The sequence below is a fragment of the Lupinus angustifolius genome, chromosome LG01 (genome assembly GCF_001865875.1).
Source record: "Lupinus angustifolius cultivar Tanjil chromosome LG01, LupAngTanjil_v1.0, whole genome shotgun sequence".
Lineage (NCBI taxonomy): Eukaryota > Viridiplantae > Streptophyta > Magnoliopsida > Fabales > Fabaceae > Lupinus > Lupinus angustifolius.
The window spans coordinates 23142026-23166213 of record NC_032009.1 but is presented as its reverse complement, the minus strand read 5'-3'; the positions used below and the strand labels follow the sequence as shown (position 1 = coordinate 23166213).

At 31.5% G+C, this 24188-nt stretch overlaps 3 protein-coding genes across 9 annotated transcripts in view; 2 read left to right on the top strand and 1 right to left on the bottom strand.

Moving 5' to 3' along the window:
• Positions 1-7010, top strand: part of LOC109356743 (pto-interacting protein 1-like) — an 8299-nt gene extending 1289 nt beyond the window's left edge. Inside the window, exons 1-8 of one of the 3 annotated variants that reach the window (XM_019600252.1) lie at positions 3799-3901; positions 4578-4672; positions 4802-5049; positions 5195-5321; positions 5747-6020; positions 6159-6291; positions 6409-6495; positions 6644-6979. In XM_019600252.1, the coding sequence (XP_019455797.1) occupies positions 4591-4672; positions 4802-5049; positions 5195-5321; positions 5747-6020; positions 6159-6291; positions 6409-6495; positions 6644-6775 (1083 nt within the window). In that variant the 5' untranslated portion in view covers positions 3799-3901; positions 4578-4590 and the 3' untranslated portion in view covers positions 6776-6979. Of the gene's footprint in view, positions 1-3798; positions 3902-4577; positions 4673-4801; positions 5050-5194; positions 5322-5746; positions 6021-6158; positions 6292-6408; positions 6496-6643 lie in introns of those variants that run through there. The other 2 variants (XM_019600260.1, XM_019600268.1) reach the window with 2 other exon arrangements.
• LOC109356763 lies at positions 8638-9438 on the top strand. Its single transcript, XM_019600281.1, has one exon. It carries the CDS (start codon positions 8773-8775, stop codon positions 9259-9261), a length of 489 nt encoding a protein of 162 aa, XP_019455826.1. The 5' UTR covers positions 8638-8772; the 3' UTR covers positions 9262-9438.
• Positions 9992-14659, bottom strand: LOC109356704 (probable receptor-like protein kinase At5g18500). 5 transcript variants are annotated; one of them, XM_019600220.1, is made up of 8 exons: positions 14262-14659; positions 13427-14071; positions 13196-13300; positions 12718-12840; positions 12446-12616; positions 11926-12055; positions 11489-11701; positions 9992-10465 (listed from the first exon to the last, which is right to left on the bottom strand). In XM_019600220.1, the coding sequence occupies exons 2-8, from the start codon at positions 14062-14064 to the stop codon at positions 10340-10342; spliced, it is 1506 nt and encodes a 501-aa protein (XP_019455765.1). In that variant the 5' UTR covers positions 14065-14071; positions 14262-14659; the 3' UTR covers positions 9992-10339. The 5 variants fall into 5 exon arrangements, with proteins under 5 accessions (XP_019455765.1, XP_019455745.1, XP_019455736.1 ...); XM_019600200.1 differs by having other exon boundaries at positions 13427-14102; positions 14262-14658; XM_019600191.1 differs by having other exon boundaries at positions 13427-14083; positions 14262-14658.

The window sequence follows — 24188 nt, the reverse complement described above, 5'->3', positions numbered from 1 at the left end:
GGATACTACATAATTATATCATGTTATGTATGTGTAAAAAACAATGTTGAGAAAGATGTTAAACCAGTAGATGACCCATATTAAGTTTGTCCGATTTAAACAGTTAAACCGTATGGTGTGACCGTATGATTTTATATATAATTAATAATTTTTAACAATATGAATGCACTGGTAATATATATGGTTTTAATCATGAGAATGCACGAGCAACATACATATTCTTAATTATAAATGCACATGTAATATGTGTTCTTAATCATGCGGCAAAAAATATCGTCCCGTGCAAATGCACGGATTACTAGTTAATAATAAATAGGAATGAGTAAGTCTTTAATGCAATTTTTTATATAATTTATCATTCTTTGTGTTTGGACTTTGGAATTATTAATTTTTTTAACTTCATCAAAAGGGACATGGAAATAGTAACAACACAAAGAGTTGTGCATTAATTTATAGCTAACATTATTATCATGTTTGTTCAATATAAACATAAAGTGGACTTTCTTACATATAGTCTCTAAATATTATTATGTAAGGTCAAATCCTACACATCCCTCATACAATACATATTTTTTGTATTGTTCTTTTGCTTTCTAGCTTAATTTTGTTGTAGTTGCATCAAAAGAGATGTTTCTTTACTAGCATTATAATACCTGGACCTTTAGCCTCTCTTATTCTTATAATAAAAAGGATGAAATAAATATGATAAGATGATTCCAAAACAAAGGTTGCATTTATGGTAATCTGAACCTGGAATTGTCCTTAGCTTTATGGAACATGATATACCAATACCATTCAATTACATAAGAATAATATAGATTTATGTGAATGATCGAAAAAAGAATAAGGGAAAAACAAGATGCCAAATAGATAAATTCACAGGCCAGCCAAATCCAGCATCACAAATGCAATTCCAGCCAAATTTCACTCTAACCCAAGCTAAGATTTCTAAAAGTAGATACAACTATAGCACTTTGCTTTATAGCTGAAAAGTGTAGATTAGCCGAAAACATATGTCATGGGAATTTAATATTTAAAGTATATTTTCTTATAAAGATATAAGTTATCTCATTCGCCCCATTAAAATTACGATATGTGTTCTATTTTTTAACTTTTAGAAATATTTTTGTAGAAAATAATTTAATAATATACATGTCATAATTAATTTTAATAGCTTGAAGGAGATAACTTATTTCTTGATATGAGAAAATATTTTATTCTATTACATTAATTACATTAATGAAGAGTAAAATATTAGAAACTAACTATATCTTTTCTATCACTTTTAGGTAGCACTTTGTTATTAATGAGAAACAATCTTCTCATTAAAAAGACTAATTTCAATGGAAATTAGTTCATTTATTTTTAACATGGTGGTTCTTTCTCATTGGTGATAGTGCATTTTTATTCATACAAAATTACATGTGACACAAACCTACTATTTTGTTGAGTTTTGGATGTACAATATTTTAGTCTTTGTGGTTCTGTATAGCCTAAAGTAAGTAATTTAATTCAAGTGACACAAAATTCGATTTTGAAATTAGTTTTAAAATCAAGTGAGACTTAGTCATCTATCCTTCCTACACCAGGTTTAGACTTTCCTTATGAAAATTAAAAAAATAAAATATGGATGTGTATAGTTTCTTGTAAGACAAAGAATGAGAACATGATTATTGACCAATTGCAATTGGTAAGAAAGAGGATTTTCATAAGTCTACTAGAAGAATATAATGAAATTAAACCAATGCTCTTTGAAATGGTATTTCACTTAACAATTATATAATCATATACTGTTTATCTTATGCTTGTTTAATTTTGAGCATATATTCATTGGTGAAAATAAATAGTTATCATTTTTTACCATTTAGACACCAAAAGAATGATTTTAATTAGAATATGCTAGTGACATAAGGAGCTACTAAAATACAGATGGTGCCACTAAAGGTAGGTGTTGTAATCTAGAGACTCAGATTGTGGAGGAATTTTGCTTTAGTTTTCTTTTTTACTATTAGGTATCCTGTCACCTTTTTTGTTAAGAAACTAATCTTTTTTAGGATTCGTGACTGTCCCTTTAACAAATGTCGCTCCCAAAAATTGAATCATCGATCTTGGGGATTCAGTAGAACTTTACACCAATATACCAACGCGTTGTTGGTCTTTAGCCTATTTTAGTACCAAGAGTTTTAGTTTTACTCATATTTTAGGGGAAATAACTATTCCTAGATAAAAAGTCATTTTATAATATTTGAAGTAACGCTCACTAATTAAACTACATTTTACTACTAGGAAGAGTTCTACATTCTACATGATTGCAATCTATATCTACTACTCTCTACATATTTCAATTAAACTTCCATTTCCTCATATAAATGGGGGAGTAATTTTGAATGTTAATATTAAGAGAGTAGTAGATTAACCAGTATTTAAACTACACTTAAAATAATAAGTGACACTAATGTCGAACTTCAAATACTGGCACCTAGTTCTACCTAGTACAAACCTTATAAGCATCTCACTTTTTTAAGGTACATATTTGGTCCCCTATGTGAAGTGGAATTTAAATGTAGTCCTAAAAAATGGCACATGATTTTAATTTAGCCTCTATGCAAGCAATTTTTTTTAAAAACTCCTCACATGTGTTTAATTCACTGCACATGTTTGCCAATATAGCCTTGGCATGATATTATATGCTTGTTTTATACTAATAAATATAGTTTATTGATTGATATATATGGTGGGTCCATAAAAAAATCAACCAAAACAATTAACTTAATTAGTCTAGAAATACCAATTATTTAATTAAATTTAAATAATCAATTATCATATCCTATCTTATTCATTTTCTAATGAATCTCATAACAAATATTATAATAGATATCTTATCAAAGTTATAGAGAAATATCTACATATATTAAGATCTATCAAAAGCTAAAAAGTTAATTTCTCCTGAAACTATTTTTACTAAAATCGTTTTTGAAAAAAATAATACTATGAACTTGTTGGTAAATGAAAAAGTACTCCTCCTATTACTACATTTAACAACCTGGAAATATAATTTCTAAAAATATTGAAATTACAAAACTTTCAATATAGGTCCGCACACATATTATATATATTTATCTGTTAAAGTTTGATATTCTATCTCTAGAAGCAACCAAGTTGAATGGATTAGCCCTATAAAAAATTACGGGTGATACCTTAGACGAGAAAATAAAAAGAAGACCAACTACAATTATTTTTATCTAGTGCTCATATATATAAGTAAAAGACACTTATATACTTATATATAATTATATATCTTCAAGAAAATCATTCAATTATTTTAAGTGATAAAATTAGTTTACACTCTTTAAATTGTCCTAGTTGATATTTATTACACAATAATTCTATGATAAATCACTTAGAACCCTAACATATTACACATTATTATAACATCATTAATAGAAATGGATTTAGAATGATATTTTTTGGCACTACTCCCAAGTCATCCCAACATTTTGAGATATAGACAACCTATTTTAACAAATATCACTCTCAATAATTAAACTATTTATCTTTTAGTAATTTTAGATATCTAACAGAGTTTTACCATACTATATCAATATAACTAAAGATTTAGAATGATATTGTTGTGTGGAAACATTTGGGTTGAGGATTGACTTTACATTAAATAAGGTTTGGTTTTGTGTCTCTTAAACGGTTGGTTTGGTTGCGTATAGTTTCTTCTTGATGTAGTCAATGTGACTTATAAACAGACGCCAAGATAAACAATCAAACCTCTACTTTTTTCTATTTCTATTCCCATCTTCCCTATCATTGCTTTAACTCTAACCCCTTCTCTTCTTTAGTGTTCATCTTAACAACATTAAACACTGCAACCACATAGTCTCTGTCAATAAAGGTCACTTTTTTTCTTTTCAGATTTTGAGTTTTTATCTTTTATTTTCTGCTATATTATTTTGCATGTTTATTTTGTTGTTACTTTGCTATTTTGGTCTGTTTCCTTTTTCTGGGTTTTTATCAACATATGAGGAATATCAGAACTGGGATTTTTTGCTATTACTCTGCCTATTTGATCAGTTACCCTTTTATTATTATTAATTTTTATTCAAAACCCAGAATTTATTTTTACCATTTTGGTTTTTGGTTGATCACTTTCCCTTAATTGTGTTCAAAGTCTTCGTTTTTTTCCCACAAGTTTATAGTGGTTGTACTCTGCATGTTTATTTGTTTTTCCAGTTTCCAGGGATTGAATTTGTTGGATACTTGTACTTCATTGCTTCATGAGTTATCAAATATACCCTTTGGATTTCATTTCCCTGATATCATTTATTGAGAATAATATAATATGACGCAGTTTTTGTTTGACTAGTGGAGATTGATAAAATTGAAGTCATTTCTTGCATATGGTCAACATTGATGTTCTTTAGACATTGTATAACAACTTGCATGACATGATATAACAATCTAACTAAGCAGATTGCTTTGTTTTTCCTCTCAGGGAAATTGTAATTTCTTGTAAAAAATTCTTGAAATAACTTAATTAACCATTAATATTGAAACTTAATTGTCTCCAGAATATAGAGGATCATGGGTTGCTTTGGCTTTTGTAAAGGAGATGATAGTTATACACCTCCAGACAATGGACACTTCATGCCACCCAATCCTACCGGTAATTCACTCTCTAGTTCCACTATTTTCTCTCCTTCTTTACAATTTTCTGCTTTAAGATTCTATCTTACATTTAATTTCATTCAAGCGTTCTCTTTCTTCCGGATTTAATTCGATTAGTACAATACAGGGAACATTGGTTATCATGGCAGACACGCTGCAATAGCGGCTCCTCAGACTACAAATTTTCAACCTATTGCTGTCCCTTCCCTTTCAGTAGATGAATTGAAGTCTGTAACAGATAATTTCGGTTCAAAATATTTCATTGGTGAGGGTGCATATGGGAAAGTATATCGTGCCGTTTTAAAAAATGGGCGTGTTGTGGCAATTAAAAAGTTAGATTCCAGTATACAACCAGACCAAGAATTTCTTGCTCAGGTTCGCTTTAACCACAGTTATATTTCTCTTTTCCTTTTTAGTGGTAAGATAGTAAAACATCGTTTTATATTTATTGCATTGCAATCTATATTGGAGCTATATATGTTTTCATTCGATTTCTTTGAATCCTAACTTTTTCGTATAGGTATCCACTGTATCAAGGCTAAAACATGAGAATGTTCTTGAGCTTGTTAGTTATTGTGTCGATGGTCCTTTGCGTGCCCTTGCTTATGAATATGCTCCTAAAGGATCCCTTCATGATATTATACATGGTTAGTCACAATTTCTGCCGAACTCTTTCTCATTCTGTGCATAAGTTATACAAATACATCCAGACTCTCATTTTTGGAATTGTAAAGTTAATATTAAAGTTAATGCTGCCAGATCTTATGTACAGAAATGGTAATTAGTTTTGGAATTCATGATTGAAAACAATATTGTCCTTTTGAATGAAAGTGGAAAGCTTTAAAATTATGCCATGAGATGATTCCTACTTCATCCATATGTTCACTCACCAATCTTGTAATTTTTACTAACTGGATAAATACAGTTGATATAAAATAGGTTTCAAGCGTCTCTAGAAAATACAATGAAAGTGCTTATTAATAAACCAAAAAAGGAAGTTGTAGAGAAAATGATGATGTATCCATTAATCTCTTCATTTCAACAAGTAATTATATTTGAATTGTGGGTACAGGACGCAAAGGTGTGAAGGGTGCACAGCCTGGTGCAGTTCTCTCATGGGCTCAGAGAGTTAAAATTGCTGTTGGAGCGGCCGCAGGACTCGAATATCTACACGAGAAGGCAGAGATTCATATTATCCATCGTTACATCAGGTCTAGCAATATACTGCTCTTCGATAACGATGTTGCAAAGATTTCTGATTTTGATCTGTCCAATCAAGCCCCCGATGCAGCAGCTCGTCTGCATTCTACCCGTGTTCTAGGAACCTTTGGTTATCATGCTCCAGAGTAAGTCACATTCCTGAATACCAAGTAAACTTGTTTGAATTTTCTCAGTGCATGCGGAAATTAGTAATATAATTGTCTCTCTTTACATTTTGTGGTTTGGCTTTAAGAACTTATTAGGCTTGATTTTTTGGATGATAGATATGCAATGACTGGACAACTCACTTCAAAAAGTGATGTATACAGCTTTGGAGTTATACTGCTAGAGCTCTTAACCGGACGTAAACCCGTCGATCATACACTGCCCCGAGGACAGCAAAGCCTTGTGACCTGGGTATCAACTTTCACTCGTTTCCTTTTCTGTTAATGATTCCTACTTGTATTTTACCTCCTTCCCCTTTCACTGAATTTTGCATATTGTGATTCTTGTTCGTTGAATTTAATCAATCAGGCAACGCCGAAGCTTAGCGAGGATAAGGTGAAACTGTGTGTTGATGTTAGATTAAATGGAGACTACCCTTTAAAGGCAGCTGCAAAGGTAATTACTATTGATATTCAAAAACACTTTCTTTTCAACACCTGTATGCTAAATTTTCATTCCATTCTTAAGAAGGTTAAAGGAAAATTATGGGTAATGTTATAGTAAACAATTTTTCAACTTATTTAATTTGTATTTTTTGTAACAGATGGCTGCTGTTGCTGCATTATGTGTGCAATATGAAGCTGAATTTCGACCGAATATGAGTATAGTAGTGAAAGCTCTTCAGCCATTACTAAATACTCGTTCTGTTCATCCAAAGGAAGCACCAAAATTGTAAATTAGCATATCTGATTCATTCCTTCTTGCAAACTCCAGAGTGTGTTCAAGTGATTTGCCTTTTGTAACAAGTGTCAATAATTATATACCATCATGGCATATTAGTATTATGTATTGTTGTATTTGTAATAACTTAACTAAGCATTCTAGTAAATCAGTAGTGATGCAAGTTCAAGAATCAATCATAGTTTAAGTTTCTGGTTTTGAATGTTCATTGGAATTTTATGTTTGTTTTTTTATAAGTTTTATTTTTTTATAATGATTTTTGTTCTAAATAATACAAAGGGGTCTAGAATCTTTGCTTATTTTCCCTTTCTGATATCATTTTCATTGAGTTTCATCTTTGTTATTCTGACTTACAAAATTGGAGTTATTTCTTTACAGTTGTGTTGGGTAAGGTTTTGTCTAGTTTCTTGCATGATGCATGCATGGAAATATAATATATAATAACGAATTAAGTTAAAGTGGACTTTAGCCATGAGTTGGTTCCTCTCATTTTTGACTCTTGGGTTTTGCTTTACACCCTATAAAGCAAAGACCCCCTTTAAGATTAGCTTTACATTGACAATATAAAATTATTAACGTATTATTTTTATTTAAGAGTCAACGATGATAAAAAATGAATGATAAATGGTGTAGTGATAATGTAAAAAAAATTTACATCGTCAGTTCATATATTTTTCTCTAGTGATTAATCAAAATTGCAATATTATTTTAAAATCTTTTAATTATAATTTGGAGTCTAAAATTGATTTTTTGTTACAGGATAAAACTGGTTTTCTACTAAAATTATATATATTTCAATATTTTTATCAAATTCTTTTAAAAATCAAAATGAAGAAAGTAATAGATAGTGAATAGATAGAAAAAGTAGAAAACATATACTTACAAAAATCAAAATAAAGAAAATTGAGGACAGACCAACAGAGAATTAAGAGTTATTTTTTTTAATTTTTTTTATTATAAGCTTAAATATACTTTTGTTTGCTGAATATCTACATGGTTTTGGATATTTGGTTTCTTGTAAAAAAAATAAACTTAGTTTTGATCATTATCTGTTCAAAAGTTTTGATTTTAGACCTAGTTATGAAGTTAGTCACCTAAATAAAACGAAATTTCCCTTTTCTAATTCCACATTCAAGCAATTTATTTTAGTAACCCCTCATTTAAGAAGATCAAAGGTGTTATATCACACAACCACTTTCATAGTTTATAACCTAACATATGATCTGTTGTCCTAAATTATGTCCCGAATTAATGACAATAAAGGAAAAAATAATGAAAAATTAATTTTTAATTGACATGAATATTTTCATTGATTTGAGACACTAGATCATTATCGGGAACTGAAAGTAGGTTAAAAAATGTTTATATCATGTATCCACCTTCTCATGCAGCCCTTTTATTCTTTAAATTTTATTATGTGAATTAGTATTTCATAAAAAAATGATGACTCATTTTAGATTAATAAATAGAATAGAATAGAATATCCCTTGCAAATCATATAAGAACAAAAATCTATTTTTTTCCCCCCACAATCAACGGTCCATACCTAATCAAAGCCATCACTTTTTATGTCAAATACATGAAAAATAAATGGCTTCATCTGTTTGTAACAGAACCCACCTACTTAATTTAATATAGTTTAACATCAAAATCATATGTTAGACCCTTTTGTTACTAAAACAAATCAATATTATGACTTACAATCAATCTTAATCTAACCAAAGCCCAACTAGTGCAGTAATTGCATATATTTATATCTTGTAAATTTATTTATATAGACAACAGAACATAGCAAAAAGCCAACAAATTTTAAATGATAGTCTTAGTTAGGTGAACCACTATAAGCCAATCTGCTCAACTTCCAAGCAACAACTTTTGTTTCCATAATTCAAAAACATAATCTTTATGCTTCATTAGTATTATATAATGGTATAGTATGATTGGTATGATCATCATTTACATTACATTTTGTGTAAGTATATTTTGGTTGAAATGGCTAGCAACACCTCATTGGTTAAGGAAAAAGAACATGAAGGGGCAGAGATAGTGTATGGCTCAGAAGAGTGTCAAAAACATTCCATAGAGCTATTACAAGAGCTTGGTTTTCCAAAGGGTGTTCTTCCTTTGAAGGACCTAGTGGAATGTGGAAGAGTTCGAGAAACCGGATTCGTGTGGATGAAGCAGAAGGAACCATATGAGCATTTCTTTGAGAGAACTAACACAAAGGTGAGCTATGCTGCAGAGGTCACTGCATATGTGGAAAAGTTCAAGATGAAGAAAATGAGTGGCATTAAGAGCAAGCAAATGCTGCTTTGGGTGCCAATTACTGAGATGAGCGTCGAAGATCCGAAGGGAAAGAAGATATTTTTCAAGACCCCGGTGGGAATAGGAAAGTCCTTCCCTGTCACTGCTTTTATGACCAAAGAGGAAGAACAGAAGTACCTGCAGTTGCAGAAGGACGAGATTAAACAAAATAATTAGCCAGATTGATGGTTTATGAATTCATTTTATGAGCATAGTTAACTCATATCTTTATTATAAATAATTAACAACTACTATATATGTTTGCTATACATGAATTATGTAATTTCATCATGGTGTTATTTATCAAGCATACTAGCATGAGCACTATGATGACATGTTTATTCCTTTCTTGAATATTATATTTTGTTCCAGAAGAATTAAAATTTGAAATTAGTATTGAATGCAGAATGGAAATTGTTAATGCAAATCAAATTTTGGCAGTGCTACTTGCTGTTGGAACTATTAGTCTTATGTGCACAAATTAATTTCAAGGTTTGTGATTTCTTGAAGCATACAAACTAAAAAACAAATAGGTCCTTTCCAATTGTACAAAGTCTTCTTATATTATTAAACATTTTAGCCTTGCCAAGAAAAATAAGAAGCTCAGAGCTGCATTTCCAAGGTTTGAGGCTAGCTCTCTCCTACTTAAGATGGTATTAAAAAGTTGGCAGAGACTAGTTTATGCTCTACAATTATAGACAACAGGGAAGTCTCCACATATATGCTTCGGTATAAATCTATACATAGTCAATTCCAAACTAGAACAGAAGATGAGGATTGTGTTAAGGAACCGACCACCAACAGCCAACATAAAATCGTATCGAACTCATGGACAATAGATAGAACCCCTTTCTGTATTTCAAGCTTGATTTAAAAAAATTAAAAAAATGTAAAAAAAATTATAGTCTTGCACAAGTAAACAGCAATTTATTGATAACCTTAATGAGTGGTGTAATAAATGATAAGGCAAAAAAAGAAGACAAATATAAGAATAGCAATGGACTATACACACTAGTGCAGGGGTTCTGTTTAATCCCATATTCATGCACAATAATCTACCTCATAAAATCTATATCTATGTTGTAACAACAAACATGTATATTAATCACCCAAAGCAAATTGTTCCTGCTCTCTGTCTTTTGATGTCAAATGGCAAGGCATCAGAAGGTATAGAAGTTCAGGAGAATGCAAAAATTGTCCTTCCAGTGGTGTGCCTTATTCCGTAATTTGCACATTTTGGCTGAGATATTTATCTCTACTTCCCTTGCTTCCTTCTGCCTTTGAACTTGGATTCTGGATTGTCACTCTTATATGTATCTGAAGTCTCCTTCTGGGCTTTCATCTCTATACTTTCTGCCTGACTCTTTCGGCGTCTTCGATCCTGAAATGTCATCCACTTTATTTGAGAAATATGCCATCAAACAATTCATTAAGTGTAAATTTTATATGGAATTAAGTCACTTTGAAGTAGCCTCAAAGTAGATGCTTTAGTTACAGCTTCTTCAGGAAAAAATTCAAACATTGCAGCAAAGAACCAGATGTAATCTCATAAAGTTCAAAGAAACACCAATTGCTCACAAAGTCTATGAAGTGCCAGACATGAGACCCATGCAAACAATGTCCAAAACATAAAGCACCAGGACACAACAATATAAATATGCATATATTAAAATGTCAAACAAATTAAATATGAATATGACAAAAGATCTTAACTGAAAACTAGTATTTATATATATTTTCATATGATAATGAGGCTGGAGAAAAAATACTAAGAGGTGTCATTACAATGCAAATGCAAGCACACTTTTTTTTACAAAAATAGGTTCTCACATAAAAGGCTAAGTATATCTTTCACCTTTGTTCGACAAAAAATTAAGAAAATATGTAGTCTATCTAAGACCCGTCTCCCCATTCTTGATCACCATCATTGAAAAAGATTATCTCTAGCTCCAGTTCATCATGTGACAAATTAGCAACTTTAATTCCACAATCATCAAGTGATCCAAACTCTCTTACTACATCTCACATTATAGTTATCTAAAAAATTAAAAACTTATCTAAATAGCAGTGTCCGTTTGTGAGCTGAGTTTTGGAGGGGAAAGGGAAGATTTCAGAGCCATCTCACAAGTGTATTTCATGGCTCTGAAACCTTCTCTTTCCCTTCTTTACTCTCCACAACTCAACTTGCAAAGGACCCTAAGTGTCCAGCAATGTTCAGCAAGTGTCCAAGCAAACAAAAAATAATTTTAACTGAACACCTGAACAAGAGTGTCCAACACATGTCGTACAAGCGTCAGTGTCAAATATTTGTCCAACACTTGCACACCTCAATAAACCGAGGTGTCCGTATTTCCTAGCAAAATGTTAGAAAGTTGATATGATTATAGAGAATCAGAAGTGAAACCTCTCGAGGAACTGGATACTCCTCTGATTGAAGCATACGAACAACTTGACTCATCTTTGGTCTTTTCTCAGAATATGGATCAACACACCTCAAAGCAGTCAAAATGGCTCGTTTAAGGGAACTTGTTGATGGCCTGGTCTCAATGTTGGTGTCAACCACCTCTTCTGCACGCCTACCCCCGACCATTATCTTGAGCCAATCAACCAAATTTACCTACAAGAACCATCCAAATCCAATGATATTAAGAAATATCTAATGAGTCCAAAATACAGTAAGAGAAGTATTATGGAGAGACATAAAGTTGCCATGTACTCCAGGGAAATTTCTAATGTAAGGCATTTTTCGCGTTAAAAAGTTCAAGTGAGGAGAATAAAGGTTGTTGAACTCTTATCAGACACAAATAATTCCGAGTATATTACAGAATACCAATGACACACCTCAGCTGTTGGTCGGCTATAATCCACTGGGTCTTTTCCAGTAATTGCTTCAACAAGCAATACTCCAAAACTATAAACATCACTCTTCTCGTTGAGAAAGCCAGAATTGGCATATTCCGGAGCCACGTATCTGAAAAAGACAATGCAGGCAATTAAAAGGAGAGCATACTTGGCGAACTAGAGACATTTAAGAAGGCCAACTCATTCAAAACACAATTGCTATTGTAGAACTGATGATATTTATAAATGACAATTATAAATTTTTGAAGCAAAATGAAATGCTTAGAATTTTGTTATGGTCTGCACGTTGTGTTTCATGATTAGATTATGAACATGACATTACCAAGGACAATTAATCTAATAGATTAACTATGTAAAAATCTTCAATTTGCAGTATAAACTATATATACAATGAAAAACAAGCATTAGTTACCATGCCTGCCCAAAGAAGAAATAACAAGGAAAGTTATTTTTGAAACATAAAACAAACAAGTCCTATATCTGCACACAAACAGCTTACCCAAAAGTGCCCATTACTTGAGTTGTGATATGACTCTTTCCAGCACCCAGTAACTTAGCCAGCCCAAAGTCGGATATTTTGGCATTGAAGTCATCATCAATTAGAATATTGCTCGACTTTATGTCTCGATGTACAATTTTAGGCTCAATTGCCTCATGCAAGTAAGACAGGCTGTAAGAAAATAATATTAGATCAGTAAAAGGAAACTCATTAAAGAATGAAAAGGGAAAACAGAAAACTCAGGACATGTAGTTCGTTAGTTTTGAGCATACGCTTTAGCTGTTCCGAGGAGAATTTTAATCCGAGCATCCCAAGTAAGAAAACCATACTGCCGCATGGCTCCATGAAGCCATTGCTCTAAATTGCCATTGTTAACATACTCATAAATCAACAACCTGAAATTAATATGGGATACGCTAAGGATCAAGAATCCAAAGTATACAAATCAGTACCCACAGTAGTATGCACCATGCAACTTGGATGCCATTTACAAAGAAACTACATAAGAGAAAAATCTACACACGATTTTCTGTGATTGATAGATTTATAAGATAATACAAATTTATAGATGGACAAATCAAAATAAAAGCAGACACCAATAGTCAAAACACACAAATGCATGCAGGTAGACACAAGTGCACAATTGGTCATGATTCATATTTTACTGATTTCAAAATATATGGAATACAAGTACAAGTGAAAATCTGGATATTTAACCCAAAAAAAATGCAGAACAAGCCAATATGCTACCTGTGAGTGCCCTCAATGCAATAGCCCAAAAGTCTGACCAAGTTCTTATGCCGCACATGACCAATAGCCTCAACTTCCACCCTAAATTCCTTTTCGGCTTGTCCTCTACATGACGGAGATCAAAAGTATTAGATAAACTAGCTGCACTGAAACATCCTAATAAAACACGAAACAAGAGATTATATAACCGAGTTCAAAACTGATTAAAATAAAGGCTGCAATGCAGCTTACAGATTATTAAGGAGCTTCTTAACAGCTACAGGACTTCCGTTGACTAGCTGACCTCGATAAACAACTCCATATCCACCTTCACCGATAATATTGTCTTTCGAAAACCTGTTTGTTGCGACTTCTAGGTCCCTTAATGTAAACCAGTGCCCCCAGCCAAGCTGAGACAATTCAGGAAGACCGGACAAAGGGGATTGTGCGGTTATAGGATTCGAAGAAGACCTATAAAGAGACTTCACACCACTCTCTTCACCAGATTGAGAGCCAGCGGCATCTTTCTCAACATGAACAAATGAACCTGATTGACTGCTATTATCCCCAGTTTTTGCTAGAATGGAAACCTTTTCAGATTCCCTGTCACTAAGTTTGTCATACAGACTCGCAAAAGCGCCATTTTGAGGATGATTATTTGATGAACCTTGATCAACTCCAATCTCTTTGATCTCTTCTGTGAAAGATAACATTTGTCTTAGGGGAAGCATGCCATTGACTCTTTTGGATTTCTTTCTTGAAAGGCATATTGATACGACCACAAGAATGACTATGATGAACATTCCAACCATTAACCCCATTAGTTCCCATGCTTTTAACCCAAAAACAGAAGTTTTCTTGGACAACCCTGAATTCAGATCAGATACCATTTTTCTGCTGTCAATATATCTGCAGAAAAAAGCCAATGCTAAATATAAAAAAGCACTTCAGAAACTAAATATACAACAAACAAAGTTGCAAATATAAATAAAAAAAGAGTCATTTATTAAGATCTCCCTGGGATAATTCAGAAACTTAGCATAGATTCAAAATGAAAAAAAAATGGTATATGAGAGAGATTGAAGACCTGCTCTAGAATCTCAGGTCCACAACCCAAATCCTTGGAAGATATCTATACAGTTCCTTTTCAGACCCTGAAGCAACAACTTAAAAATCTTAACTCTAGATCTCTTATGCACCAAAAATCCTACTCTTTGCTAAAAATGTGATTTTGATTTGTGGGATTTCTGAACTGAGCCATTGGGTATCTATTTTGAATCTAAAAAATGTAACTTTCAGAGAAATGCACCAATGCCCTCCTCCTCCTCCTCACTCAGTTGGAGGGAATTGGATAAACACAAGAGACATATAGTGGGTTGGGATTAATAATAAGAAGTGATGGAATTATCAGTGGTTGGTGATGGAGAAGTGACATGGACTCACATTCCATACAGTTAAAAACAAGGCATCAAAAATGGGAACCTTTCTTTGCACTTTCTTCAAATTTCTTCCCTCCCTTTTTAATCAACCTCTCATTCCTCTTTTCTGCATACCCTTTTCTATTTTTATCAACTCAATGTTAGTTCAAAAATTTACTCATCATTCAATTCCATCTTGTTCATGAACCAAACAATCAAAGTTGAACTAAAAGCTAGTTAAATAAATCACTTCAACTTAACCTAAATACAATTTGACCTCATTCTTTATGAGTGTGTATAATCATATATATATATATATATATATATAGTTTAAAATTTATGCATGTAAAAAAAATTATACTTTAAGCCCATTATTTAATATTAATTTATAATACTTTGTTTGAAAGTTAGTAATAGTTAACACATGAATGATGTAGATTTATTGACAATGTAAAAAACATATTAAATTTATTGAATGATGTAGTTAACCCTAAAAAACACTTACATGTATACATATTAAATTTATATATATATATATATATAAATATAAAGAAACAGAGATATGTTTACACTTGTATTAGTTACACTCAATCTTAGCTATTTATTTTCTTAGATCCAACAAACCAAATGAATAAGTGCAATAAATGAGGAGAGTGAAAAAAAGAAATTTTGGATAACATTTAAGTTTCATCAATTTGGTCCGTCGGATGTAAGAAACTAAATGAATAAGACTAAGTATAACTTAATTAAAGGATAAACGGATCCTTATTATATATCAATATATATATGTAAAAAATATTTAATTTTATATATTAAATAAATAGTTATTATTTGAATTTATGAGTTGAATCAATTAAACTAATAAGTTAAATCAAACCGCTCATAAACTTTTAACGAATCAAATCAATTCGAGTTAATGTGACAAATCAAGCAATCCATGTTCTTTCCTAGAACACAGAGATAGGGAACAATAGTTGATGATTGATGAGGATGGAGAGGAGAGAGGACGTCGAGGTGGCAAGTTGAAGTAGAAGAGCTGGACCCGTCGGTGGAGGTAGCTGAAAATGTTCTCCGACGATCAAGTCAGTAAATGAACTTTGTAATAAGTGTATGAGAATATGAGGATATGAGGGAAGATAGTAATATTGAGTAATGCTAGATAATAAAGATATTCAGATACTTCCTGTTGATAGAGACTTCTATTTATAGAGGGGAGAGCTGACTTTGGGCTTTGGCAGGTAGTGTAGCACGTAGCCGACCAAGAATATTGTCGGGGGTTGCTTTTTCCGTGTTAGGCGGTCTGCCAGGACCGTACTCTATGCTACTCTTATCTTTTAGCCTGTGGCTGGTTTGGTAGCCGTTCTGCAATCTGTCTGCCGTGCTGGCAGGTGGGTTGGTGAGGTACAAATGGCATGCCAGGGGATGTCTCCAAAGTCAACTCTGGTAGGCCAAACACACGAGACCTACCTCGGCGACCAAGCATGCAGGTTTTTGGCTCGCCGGGTAGGAATAGTTGCTCCCAGTCTGCCAGGATGTTGGGCGAGCATGTTGAGAGATTCTACACGAGCCTCGCACGACTTGGATTACTTTGTGGTGGAACAATTCATAAACTTCATTCGAGTCAGAACTATAGTTCATATTGATTTCGAGTCAAATTTCAAGCTGAACAAATTTATATCGAATTGAACTTTGATTGGACTCTATTCAAATATTTACCCTACTATTAGTTTCTTGTGTGTAATACACTGATTTTGTAAAACAATATATTTATGTACTTACTATTTCCACCTTAAACTTGCATTTTCAGATGAACGTTCTTACTAACTGAAATAATAATCTTAAGATGTTTGAGCTCTTTAAACATATGGTTCTAATTCTTTTTGACATTATAATTTTGATCTAAGATTCATTTATATGAAAAGGAAAAAGTGCTTCTGAAGGAGAGATTTTGCTTAAACTCCTAACATTCTAAACGTATTCTTCCACATATTATCATTTGGATAATGCTCCAAATAAAATTGTATGTATAAATATATAGAAAAAAGTATAAAATAACATTTATATTTTAGAGATTCATATAATAAATAACTTTCTGCTTCCACTTCCCGTTTTATTTGTTTTTGACACTCTTAATTCTTAAAGTTTGTTCAGACCGTGACATATAAACAGATCCTTAAATGGTGGATTTGACATTAAATACACGTGAGGAAAAACATAAGGAAATGCCCATTTTTCATTAAATAATTAATTTCGTGTTAGTCTGTTTTTTTTTTTAAAGTCAGACATCAATAGTGTTATTAGTATAATTACACACACAAGTAAAAGAAACAATAATGTGGTAAAATAATTTTATCTTTTTATATATAATAAAATAACATTTTTATTATTAAAAATATATGTAAAGTCATATACTTTATCTTTCCATTAATGAAGAGAATCCTTATTCCAAAATCATTACAAGTAATGGTATATAGTGTAATCTTGAGAAGAAAAAAATACTAGACTGCACATAGAATAAGCTGAAAAAGTTGTCATTTTTGCAAACCCCATATCAATGAATTGCGTAAATTACTAAATATTATTTTAATGTCTATATTTAATGAGACTTTGTTATCTCATTCAGTAGGATGGATAGTCAAGGAAATAGATTGGACACCATACCAGTTTTTTCTGATAGCCCATAATGCCCCTGTTCTACATTTCTTTATCCAACTTTATCCTTGGAGTTGGAGATGTTATGCTCAAATATTATTTGAAAAGTTACAAGTTAATATTTAAGCTGAAAAAGAAAGTTCTTCCAATTGATAAAAGGATGTGAGTTTAATAAAATGTAGTGACAGGGAAAGGATGTCCCACATTGGCATTCAAACAGAAAAAAGATCCAATGTCCTCCTATCCATAATATAATTCTGTCGAATAATATAAAAATGTAAGTTTCTGATTTTACAATTTTTATTTATAGTTAAATGATATTTTTTAATTAGATGTAGACACAAATGGAGACCGAAAGTAGGATACATAATTTCTATTCATTCAAATAAATGGGTATGTCATGGTTGGTCAATTTTAACTCATAAGGGTACACTTGATACTGTATATGGAGCAATGATTGGTTTGAAAGGCCTTAGCCTTCATATACATACATATGATACACAAGCCAAGTTTTGTGATTTGCTTTTGTGGTCCTATGTTGTTTCTTTAATGGAAAATATTATGGTCCAATTTAAGTGCTTTTGGAATGCAGTGAATAGATGAATCCTCATCCACCCAAACAAAGACAACCTTATAATTTCAATTCCAGTTATTTCTAAGGGTATCCCCAGACAATATCTCTTTGAACACAACTTACTTTTTTCTAAGGGGTGACAATATAAGACCACAGCCTTACCTTTTGTATTAAACTCGGGTTAAACTCGACTCTAATTAATCCTTATCAAGTTGAATTGAACTAATCCAATATCAACTCAACTAGTTTCTAATACCCCTAGTAGTGCTTCCAATATAAACATTAGCTTCCTCATTGCTCTATTCACTTTAAATTATTTTCAAATTCTAGACATAATTCTCCTCATGTTAACCATTATGGAAGAAAATATTAAGACATGACAATAAATAAATTAAGAAGCCTATTCTGAAGAAGAAAGATTAGCCTTTCTTTTCTATATATCATGTATCTGGCTTAGTTCATGGGCATATCCTCAAAGATAACATAGGCAAATGCAAAAGACTTGTCTTCTGCCGACAATTGCTGCTAGATTTTTACAATAAATTGTAATGTCAACCTCTCAAGTGCCATATATGGTAATATTTGTCAGGAGTTAATTACATAGGCAATAACTGAAATTTGTACTTTCAATACACTTAGAGAAATAAAAATAACAAGTATGCTGATTCATTCACTACTTTATTACAAAAATCAGATTCATTTTTACCCAGAAACAAAAGGACAAAGTACCCATCATTTCAATTAAAAAGTGCTAATCATGGAACTCTAGCAAAATGATTTGTATATATAATACATGAACAAGACAAGGGAAGCTTCCACATAAACAGTCCAGTTGGTATGCCCTGATATTTGTTATCTGTTCATATGAGATTTTAATTATTCATATGTGCCATTAGGCTGTACTCTTTCTCTGGCTGTTGGAACATCAAATTATGGATGTGGTTGTGCCGTTTGAGACACGACCAATATGATAATATGAGCACACACGCAACATTGTGCATTCTGGTTTCATGCTGCTGTTGCTTATGAATTTTGCTGCTGCTAGCTAGTGGTTGAAATTGCTCTGTCTTTTGATGTTATACTTACAATAATATTAATTGTTAGCTTAGCTGATAGGGTCAATAAATTTTCATTCATATATCTATTTTGTGTGTTGCATGTCTTAAAGCGTGAAGTCTCGCGTTGAATATAGGGGGATGAGTTGCAGAATTTAAAAGTGAAAATGACTCACAAAATTATTAAAGTTTTGGTTCAAGACCAGAAGTCTTACTTCTGCTTCTTTACCCTTCTCATGTCTGATAACAATGAGATGGATAGAGGTTCCCAGTTTGTGGATTGGTCAACCAAGTGGTGGACATGGTAGATTTAAGGGGAGTGAACCAGATTATAAAATATGTTCAAGTGTGAAGTCTCACATTTAAATATAAGGAAATAAGTTAGAATTTATAAGTAATAAAAACTTATAGAACTATTACCTTAAGGTCTAAAGACTTAGTCTTTCATTTCTGACTCTCTACTCGACTAATGTTTTGTAATAGTGGTACTCCTTCGTAACAATAGCTATCCATAAATGTGTGTGGTCGCTTAGAACTATACAACATAGCTAACAGTTCACATGTACAGTTTAGTAATCAACTGGAGGTTGGTTCTGGTTTTAACTTTTAGGTTCTAACATATATGTATTTAGTCCAATCATGTTATTATATTCCATCCAAAGTTGATGGTGATGACTAAAATCAAAACCAACTAAAGATATATGATTAAAACTAAAAAATCATGTTAACTAAAATCAAAATGAAATAGACATGTACGGACCAGAATTATATTTAAGTGTAATTATAATTATAACATTAAGCCAAACATCAACTTTCTCTACAGCAAAAAGTGTTGGTCAATAACTCGAGTAATATTGTGCCAAGAAAAACATTAACACCATAACTTCAGTGGCGAAAAAGTATTATTTGCTGTCATTTTTTCTAATAATTTGACAATTTTCAGGTAAACATGCCATGCATAACTACTATAGTCTAGAATTGTGCATGTACTATGACAACGTTTGATACACATGTTCAAAACAGAACAAAACAAAAATTAGTCATGTTCTATATTTGGTGTATTTTATAGATAGAAATAGAACAAGACAAGATTAAAAAACTATAATATTTGGTATGTATGTACCACCCTCAAAATGTATATCCTTCATTTTGATAAAAATTGGCATGCTTCATCATACATGAGATCCATAATAATGCAGTGAACTTGTGGGAAATACTCTTTTTTTTACATCTTTGAAGACTTTGGAGGAATGTTGTTGACATTAGCAGAGTCCTGAGGGATATAGCAAGCAACCATGGAAGCTGGTTGCAGCCAAGAACCTTCTCTACAGTGTTCAAAGAATAAAAAATATGTTAGTACTTCTAACAAATTCACCACATTATGGATCACATATATGATTTAGCTTGGTAACTTTTTATTTGAATAAGTACATACTTTTTAAGCAAATGGCATTTTCATATATACTGACAATGTTGATACATAGATATATGCAAAGTTTGCTGCTTTAAGTTCAGATGAAATATAAAGGAACTATACATACAAAAAAATCATATTCATATCAGTATCAGTGGATTGAATTTGAAACTGTCTTTCCTTGTTTATTGTCTTTGATACAATACTCATGTCGATTTCATGCTAGTTTTATAAGCAATCACTATTTCAATATTGTTTATTGTTTGTTTATAGTAAATATTATTGCAGGTTGATGCTGAAGTGATCTATGATGGAATATTTAGAGAAGTGTTGGAGGCAGGTGAAGTAACTATACATGACGTTAGGGCCTTGATTTTAGACTTGGTTTTTGACATGGTGAGACATCTCCATTATTTGCCAAGATAAAGACGGTTCAATGCACGAGGCTTACACGCTAGTGAAGAAGCTGTTTTCAGGATTTGAACTCGTAATCTATTTAGACAGTAAGCAACAATCTTGGCGTTGCACCGAATCTTCATTATCTGCCAAGATCCGTTAGTTCCTCTAGCTCATGCGGTAGGAACTAATTACTTGTCATTGGAATTGGAAGATCTCTCATTTGAGTATTTGTTTCCTCACTCTTTCATTATGACATACGTTCCATCCTGTAGCCGTATCCGATCTCATCAAGTAGAACTAAGGCTTGGTTGTTGTATTGTTACAAAGTCCTGAGACAGGGGGTAGGTCTCTAATTCACATATATAAGAAAGAACTGCTCCAAAGTCCAAACACTAAAAGCTTATGTTAAAGGTAGATGATATCTATGTTAAAGGTAGCTACAAAAGTAGTTATAATACAATGAAGAAGCTCTTGAAGAATGGTTGGCAGGATGAAGATTTAAATGTTTTGCTTGCACTGAGAGTGATACTAAATCCTCAAGTAGAAGCCATTTTACAAGGCTGGCCTTACTGATCCAGAGGAGGATAGTGCTCTAAAAGACTAAAACTATACAGATGCTCCCTGCCTTTATGACACAAAGATAACCTGTTCCATAATTTTTTTCATGTCCCGAACCAATCAAACTTTACAAAATAATATTAAAATATTAATTTCTATTTTTATAATTTTCATTTTTAAATGAATGAAGTTTTCTCATTAACTTAACATACCAAATGGGACATAGGATCCTCATCCCTTTCCGATCCTATAAACAGAAGAAAAATTAAAAACAATGTCATCTTTATAGGTATAGGTATATGTAACAAGTACACGTGCAGATGCAGGTATAGAGGTACATGTACAAAGGTACAGGTACTTACATGTATATAAGCATAGATATAGATATAGATACATATATACCTCTAATTACAAATATACCTCAATATATAGATATGTACTAATATGTATGTACTAATAATGTAAGTGTGTACTAATAATATAAGTGTTTTTTCATTATTATTATATCATTCATATATTAATTATTATTGACTCTTAAACAAAATTAATACAAATGATTAATGAATAATATACCAACAAATAAAAAACTTTAAACTACAATGCGTGAATATTAAACCCATATACATACACCTAGATATAGATATATCACTACATTGTAAATGAAAAAAAAAATCACCTATAGGAAATTTATAATTTGCACCTAAATTTGTCTCCCCTTTTTCATAATTGGTTGGAAGTTGAAACTAAAGTATCTGTGCTTGTTACTATCAATATGTTGTTGTTGGTTAAGGGTTTGTTACGAAGAATTGGGGTGAGGATGGGTCGGATGGACTATGTAAGGTTTATCTCTTACGCGATCCTAAATGTTTATTGAATTATTTTTTGAAATTGAACTTCTCCTAAATCTAAAGGCTAGTTTAATCCCAAATATCAATCGAGCTTGTTTTTTAATATGAACTTAGTCCTAGATCTAATTAAATATAATGCATACATTCTTTAGGTAAAAAAAATTCAATACTACTTATTATTATGAATATATAATTTGACATATGAAATAATATATATATATTTATTGTTAATTGTTTATATATATATATATATATGTATATAATGGTGATGAAAAATTAGACAATCAATAATATGAAAATTAATGTGCAGTGACAATAAATCATTTGTGTAAGAGTATCCTAAATAACTAGCAAAAACAATTGGAAAAGCACAATTAAAAATATGAAATTATATTAATTGATAAGTTGTTACAACAAAATGCACAATCTACTTTGCGTTAAAGAGATGTCCTTATTCTTTACATATTGAATAAGCACATACAAACATGTGTAATGGGTAACCATGTGATGAGTTGGGTCATATATATTCTTTACCCGATGCTAAATATTGATCATGTCTAATTTTTTAATCAAAAGTTGGTCTTAGATCCGATGAAACTTGATTATATTTATATTCGATGATGATCAAATCAAATAAGATAAGCACTTAAAGTGTCTTACTCCTCACCACTAAATAACACCATCATTTTTCAACTCTAAACTCATTTGTCATGGTCATATAATAAAATATACAAAAAGTGTTTGCATAACTTATATATAACTTTCTAACCCAACTCATTTACATCATCTCAAACCAATAATTTATATCAATGTTTTCTTTATATATATGGATGAAGTCTAAAGGATAAATATAGAAAATAATATCAAGTTGAGATGTTTTCTCTAATTAGGGAGTAAATATATTTTTATTGTTTATTTTATTTAGACCCATCTTAGCACATGGATTACAATAAAGTTGAGATGTTTACTCCCTAATTAGAGACTAAAATTTCTCCTGTCCTATCCAGCTGTAACAATGTTAGTGTATGTAAACATACATGTTCTATTTTGTTATAAATATACAATTGTTTTTAAAACCTTTTACATAAAAAAAACCAGTGATATAAAAACCGGTTTATGTTGGCCGGTTCAACTAGGAAATCGGTAATTGGTCCCTATACTAATACGATATAGTAATTATATGGTTATGAAATTATATCGGTCAAAACCGGTCATATCGGCTGATTTTCAATTGAACCATACCGGTCATACCGGCCGGTTTTTATTTAAATTAATTTTTTTAATGAAAATAAAAAAAAATTATTACTTTTTTATTGATTTTTCAACATTAATATTGATATTATATATATATATATATATATATATATATCTAATTTAGCTTGTATGTGGTTTAATTAATGAACTATCAATTGAATCGTTATATCACTCTATCAGTACCCTAACCGGTTTAATGATCACACCCTCAAAAACTCTAATTTTGTAGTCTCGTTTATAGCATGGAGAAGAATTAGTATATATATGACACCTTTTGACTTTGATATGGGTGTAGCTAAATTATGAAAGAAGTAACTATATTCATAACTTGGGCAACACAAACTTTTCACCTAAAATCCGCGGTTGTTGACCCAAATAATGAACGAGAAGACAATGATGATAACTGGAAAGCACATGAATGAGTAAATAAGCATGTAGGTAGGGACATGTCAGTATGAATATGGGCATGCATATCTAATGTTGCCATAAGGCCACTTTACGGGCACTCAACATTATTTTGTGTCATGTTTTTAATATTATAAGTTTGTGGGCAACTATGTTCCCCATGTGTTGGGTTTAGGGTGAGAATCCAACAGTAAGTAATATCTGTACTTCCTTGTAATGAGGATTAATATTAGCTAGCTTTACAAACGGATGTTGTTTTACATAATGAGTAATGATATTTCTCCAATACTAAATCTTTTTATACAAATGAGAGTATATCGTTTATAAATCAATCATTAATAAACTAAGTATCACTTTGTAGTAGGTGTCACTTTCCATTAACTAATTAGGAGAATTTAGTAGAATAATATATCATTTTACTTGTATAATTAGTATCA

Coding starts and splice junctions, on each gene's coding strand:
- LOC109356763 (XM_019600281.1), top strand. CDS start 8,773: ATGGCTAGCAACACCTCATTGGTTAAGGAAAAAGAACATGAAGGGGCA.
- LOC109356704 (XM_019600220.1), bottom strand. CDS start 14,064: ATGGTATCTGATCTGAATTCAGGGTTGTCCAAGAAAACTTCTGTTTTT. Junction 12,841..13,195: donor TGCATTGAGGGCACTCACAG/GTAGCATATTGG, acceptor TATTAATTTCAG/GTTGTTGATTTATGAGTATG. Junction 11,702..11,925: donor ATAGCCGACCAACAGCTGAG/GTGTGTCATTGG, acceptor TGGTTCTTGTAG/GTAAATTTGGTTGATTGGCT.